The 6,000-nt window shown below is 39.2% G+C and overlaps 1 protein-coding gene across 4 annotated transcripts in view; it reads right to left on the reverse strand.

Moving 5' to 3' along the window:
* The window catches only part of SLC10A7 (solute carrier family 10 member 7), a 285,221-nt gene that overhangs the window by 189,776 nt on the left and 89,445 nt on the right, over positions 1-6,000 (reverse strand). For 3 of the 4 annotated variants that reach the window (XM_027866967.1, XM_027866969.1, XM_027866971.1), the window contains one exon: positions 3,460-3,498. The exons of the other annotated variant lie outside the window; for it this stretch is intronic. In XM_027866967.1, coding sequence (XP_027722768.1) covers positions 3,460-3,498 — 39 coding nt within the window. The remainder of the gene's footprint in view (positions 1-3,459; positions 3,499-6,000) is intronic. 4 annotated transcript variants of the gene reach the window in all.

The raw sequence follows: 6,000 nt of genomic DNA on the forward strand, positions 1-6,000 counted from the left end.
AAAAGTCATAAAATTATGGAATTTTAGAAGGAATCTTAGAATATGGAATGGTGAAGCAGGGAATGTTAGAACATGTAATGTTGAACTCTCAAATACTTGAATGTAGAATATTAAAACATGGAAGGTTGAATATTAGAACACAGCATGCTCAAACTAGGAAGGACCTCAGAAAGCACCCGATTCAATGCCTTCACTTCACAAATAAGGACGTTAAGGCTCTTCCTCTGAAAATTACATCCCATTTATTTATTTGTATCTATGTTGTATTCCTGTCCCCACCCACCCCACTCCCAGTAAAATGTAAGGTCCTGAAGGTAGGGACTGTTTCATTTTTGTCTTGATATTCTCAGTGCCAGGTACACAGTAGGTGCTTAGTAAATGTTTGTTGAATTGAACTGTTAAGTGACTTGCCCAAGATCTCACAGAAAGTCCACGGCAGAACCACAAGAACTGAGGTTTCCCACCTCTGGTTCAAATCTTTCTACTATTCCCCACCACCTCAAGTCATTTTAATCTTCACTTACAACAATTAGTGGGGCAGAGAAAGAGGTGTGGGAGAGGAAGGTGAGCAAGGGTGTTTGGACATGATTTTATCCATGTGGGGAACTTCCTCCACTGATGGAGACTGGTAACTGATATGTAACTTAGAATCTTAGACAGTTGCCTGGGGACAAAGAGATGTTTAAATGACCTCAATAGGATATAGAGTCAGTACAGTGTCAGAGGCAGGACTTGAACCCAGGTCTTCCTGATTCTGAGGCTAGCCTGTTATCCACCACAATGCACTGCAGTGGACAGAGCATCTGGCTTGGAGTCAGAAGATCTGCGGTCAAATCCGGCCTCAGACACTTACTAGCTGTGTCACCTTGGGCAAGTCCCTTAATCCCTATTTGCTTCAGTTCCTCATCTGTAAAATGAGGACACATTGGGAAAGGAAGGGGCAAACCAGTTATCTCTGCCATGAGAACCCCAGACAGAGTCATGTAGAGTTGGACTGAACGACTGAATAACAACAAAGGAGTCTAACTACATCTGGTTACAAAGCAAACCCTCCAAGTCCTTGAAGAGGTGCCTCTCATTTGAAAACTGCAAAGTTAAAATCTATTAAAGCTTCAGTTCTCAACTCTGATTTGGGCCCAGCAGCTCGTCACTGGTAATTCAGAGACTTGGAAGGTTCCTCAAACATGGCGGGGGCAGGTTGGGGCATATGAAGGGGAAGAAGCAGAGTAATTGCCCCATTCAGCCGTGACAATCCTTCCTACTCTTACCCCACAACTTCTGCCATCCTATGCTCCTACCCACCTTTGATTACTCCAGGATCCTCCTTCAGATCCCCCCCCCAATGCCCTCTAACCTGCAAGAGCCAGCTCAAGGCCCCCCGTCCTCCCATCCTCCCAAATCCTGGGGCTCCATGCAGAATGAATGTTGGCCAGTCTTCACACAGACAAACCAGAGTACAGCAACCGAGGACCTACTATGTGCAGAGGGGGAGAAATGTCTTCATTGCATAGATAACCAACTGCCCCCATCCCATAGTCACAACAAAGACAAAAAGCCTCAATATTTTGAAGAGCGAGACAGAGCTGAGAGAACCAGGTTTTGGTCAGCAAATGTGCATGACTTCCTAACTCAGGACAAACTGACTTCCAACTAGATTAAACCCTGAAGTCAATAACTACTCTTATAAGTGTGAATAACTGATATTTGTGTAGTATTTTAAGATCTGCAGGGTGCTATACACATAGTATCTCACTTGATCCTCGCCACAACCCAATGATGTAGGTGCTCATGATCCCCATATTACAACTGCGGAAACTGAAGTTTGTCAAGATTAACTAACTTGACCAAGGTCACTCTGTCAAGTGACAGAGGCAGGTTCTGAAGCCAACTCCACAACCCAATTCCAAGCCAAGCACCTTTTTTACTCTGCCTCAATGCTCCTGCCAAAATGATGATATACAAGAACTATATTTTTGATAATCTTTTCTTTTTTCCTTTGGTATAGATCTGTGATTCCATGTTTATAAGTGTAAGGAATGAGGCTAGAGGGCCAGGGAGGGAAGATGCTGTATGTAGGGAATTCTTGGTATGGAAACTTGGTATGATAGAGATCAGCTACTCAATTATAATTTATAGTCTTAGAGAGGTCGAGTGACATAGTGGGTAGAGAAGCAGCCTTTTAAAAATCACTCTACAGAAAACAAAACATAGACAAGTGAAAGCAATTACCTCAACAGACAATTACTAAGGCTAGAAATAGTCAGGAATTAATGCCAATTAAATAACCTACCTAATGAATCTTTAAAATCTGACAAAAATGAAATCCCAGTAGGCTAGAATATCATAACTTAAAAAAAATAAACACATAACATTAAACATATATAAGTGTTTTTTATAAAATACCAACAAATTCTTCATACTACTTAATCAACACTCAGTGTGAGTCTAATTAATTAACAGCAAATATATTGGTGAAGAGGTTGGATATACAATGGGTGGTGATATAAAATGAATTCAAATTTAGGACAGTCCTATCCTCAAGCTAATTTATGTACCATTGATTTTCTTTTTGTTTATGTATAAATCAGTCTAATCTAATTGCTTGAATGAGATGAATGAGAAATATATTCCCTAGATGGTATTTTAATTTATCTTCATGCATTTCACCTAAGTTCAAGGATTTAAATCAAAACATTCCATTAACAACTCCCCAAAACTCAAGTAGTTTTTGCAATCTTTCATAAAACTCAAACTCTTGCCAAATCATCTAGTTTTAAAAGGATCACCAAAGGAAACAGACTATAATTTTCTATTCTTTATAAAAAGATTAAATTCTTATTGTATAGAAGCCTGGCTTCTCTGTCTCTGTCTCTGTCTCTCTCTCTGAGGGACTGATGCCTTAAAAAAAAAAAAAGAAAAGAATTCTTTGATCTTTGCAAATCATTGACCTTTAAGTTGTTTCCTGGTCTCACTTAATTTTTTTTTCCCCTTTCCCTTAGATTTCTCAGAAGTACCCAGGACGGTGGCTCCAGTGACAGTGAAACATGCAAAATAAATGACATGTCACCAAGTAAATTAGCATCTCCTTTCTGACCAGCTGGGTCATGTTTCCTCTTCAAAATCCTTGGCCCCTTGATAGAAAATAATAGTAATCTAATAGACCTCATTAAACAATCAATATATTGACAGCACCTCTATAAAGAGAAACGTTGTGTTATAATTGATTTCTTTAACCCATTCAATAGCATACTAAACTCAAGCATATAAAGTATACCACAGAAGATCAATTGCCTTTATTTAGTAAGTAATTTTATTCAAACCATGATGAATAGAAAGGTATAGGCACATTTAACAGAACTGAAAAATGTTCTCAGCTTTCACCAAGTCTTTCAAATAACTGACCTCCACCAACCCCCAAAAAGTCATTTCAGAGAAAGATTTAAACATTGCATTACTCACCAAAAAACTTCCAAAAGCTGAGTTAAATATAGCTGCTGCCTACAGAGAAAAGAGAGGAAAACTCACTAAAAGTAAACAGTCACAGTACAAGCAAAGAATGCTATTCTCCCTCCCTCCTTCCCTCCCAACACTCCTGATCCCAGACCTTGAACCACATATACCATTAGGCAAAGTTCTCCATTGCTAACAAAAATTGCCAGTGGCCTGTAGTTTACAAAGACAGATGAGCTGCAGCTTAGGAACTCATAAATAATGGGTCTCAAAAGCAAGCAGAAAAGGCTTGCTACTCATTGTTATAAACTTATGACAGGTACCAAAAGAATCATCCCCAATATGTGAACAGAAACCTGGTTGTTATTGATTCTGCCTACTGGACATAAAGCAATCAAGAGGCTGATTTATTCATCCAAGAAAGCAGCAATTTAGATTTCTGACTGAAATACACACAACGGCAGTGCCACCATCAGCGAGTTCCTATCCCACTTGTTCACTGGGCACAAGGCACTCTTAAGCCGTCAACTACATGGTGAGCTCTCATGCTGACATTAACCATACACTCCACGCATCAGTGAAGGCTGCTAAAGTCCAAGCAGTTAACAAGTCATTCATCTGCAGCACAGTCCATTCTAAAGTAGAAACACCCATGCAAGACCTTAGTCAAAGTAGTCTTCGTAATTCAGAGAAGAAACGATTGGCAATGACTTTAGCAGCTATGGTGCTTACCTACGTATCCAGGGAACACATGGTAGATGGAAGAGAGTTCTTAACTTTAAATCAATCATTATGTTCCATGAAGCTACACCTGAATCTTGAATGCTTCTCCCAGTTCCCCAAATGGATAGAAACTTGTGTGGCATCCAATTTGATGATAGAAAAGAGGGGAAAAAAAACCAAGAAGCCCATATAGAAAAAAAAAAGGAAGGATAGAGGTGGGAGAAGAAAGCCTGCTATTGACATGTCCTGGAGTTCCCGAGCAGAATTAAATTAATCATCATAGACATTTTCAGCCACACTGCAATAAGAAGAGGATGTCAATTTAGCAAGTTTGAATAAAGTCCAAAGCCAAGCTAAGAGCTGTATCTGAACCAGCCTTCTGCTTCATAAGAGGATGCAATGAGAGTGAATGGGTAATGAGATCCCTGGCTCCAGAGAGCTTAGCTCTCCTATTCAAGTTCATAATTAATTCAAAGCTTTGATAATTTCATTAGATTCCTCCTTTGCTGGTCCTATCAATAAAAGATGGCACTGGACTGCAGTTCCTCTGTGGCATAAACACAGGCGAAGGCACAGACCAGGGAACCTTTGCTTCCTGACAGGGACAATGGCATATGGTGCTCCATGTTGCAGAGGGAGCAATGGAAAAAGATACAGCTAAATAAAACATTACAGATGACAGTTGTAAACTACAGCAACATATTTTAATACCTCTTACTTATCGGAATTCCTTTGCTGAGGATTAAAGGACAGAAAGCTTTGTGGTAGGAGTAAAAATAGGTGGGTAGCTAGGAGGGCAAACCCCACCCCATGATTTCCTAATTCTGACTTTCTATTCTTTATACTTCATGCTTACAACAAATCTACCTGTCCATTCAATGAATGATTTCTCCACCTCTGAACTCCTTCCCCTATTCTTTCCAGAACCATTCCACCCTATATATATAGTTACCAAATATATATTTTCTATACCAAACATATATTTTTTTAATCATGCTGATTGCCTGCATAAGAATCTTCAGTTGCTTCCTACTACCTCTGTGATAAATGCACTATTTTTCAGGTAAGGCCCAGGAAAATCTGGCTCCAGACTTCTTTTACCTTATTCTTTTTCTCTATGTTCCTGCCAAAGGAGCCCTCCGGCCATATCTTGCACTCAACACCCATCAGCTCATTCCTCCATGTCTGGAATGTACTCATTTCTCACTTCTGCCTCTTAGAACCTTCCTTCAAGACTCAGATCTATTTAAAGCCTTTCCTAAGCATTTCACCCCTATTTCTTTTGATTTATCAACAATCACTTCCATAAACTTTTGAGTTTAAAATTTTTCTCCCCCTTCCTCCCTACCACCCTCCCCAAGATAGTGCACAATCTGATATAGGCTATATACATAAATTCTTATTAAACATTTTCAGATTAGTGATGTTGTAAGTAAAAATTAGAACCAATAGGAGGAACCACCAGAAAGAGGAAACAAATGTTATCTATGTATTATTGTATTTTTATTTATTTTGTTAAATATTTTCCAATTTCACTTCAATCAGGTTGGGCAGTGTGTTCAACACCTCTGGCCTAAGGCATTGAGATGTTACAAAACCAACGTGTGGAAAGGCCAAGTTCTCTTCAACAGAAGAGAAAAAAAATTGCAAATAGTATGCTTCAATCTGCTTTCAAACTCCATAGTTATTTCTTTGGATGTGGATAGCATTTTCCATCATGGAAGGCCTTTGGAAATGTCTTAGATCCCTGTATTGCTAGGAAGGGGTAAGTTTATCAATATTAGTCATCACACAACATGGCTGTTATTGCATACAACATTCTCTTGG

This window comes from Vombatus ursinus, unplaced genomic scaffold (assembly GCF_900497805.2).
Source record: "Vombatus ursinus unplaced genomic scaffold, bare-nosed wombat genome assembly UNPS02014784.1, whole genome shotgun sequence".
Classification (NCBI taxonomy): domain Eukaryota; kingdom Metazoa; phylum Chordata; class Mammalia; order Diprotodontia; family Vombatidae; genus Vombatus; species Vombatus ursinus.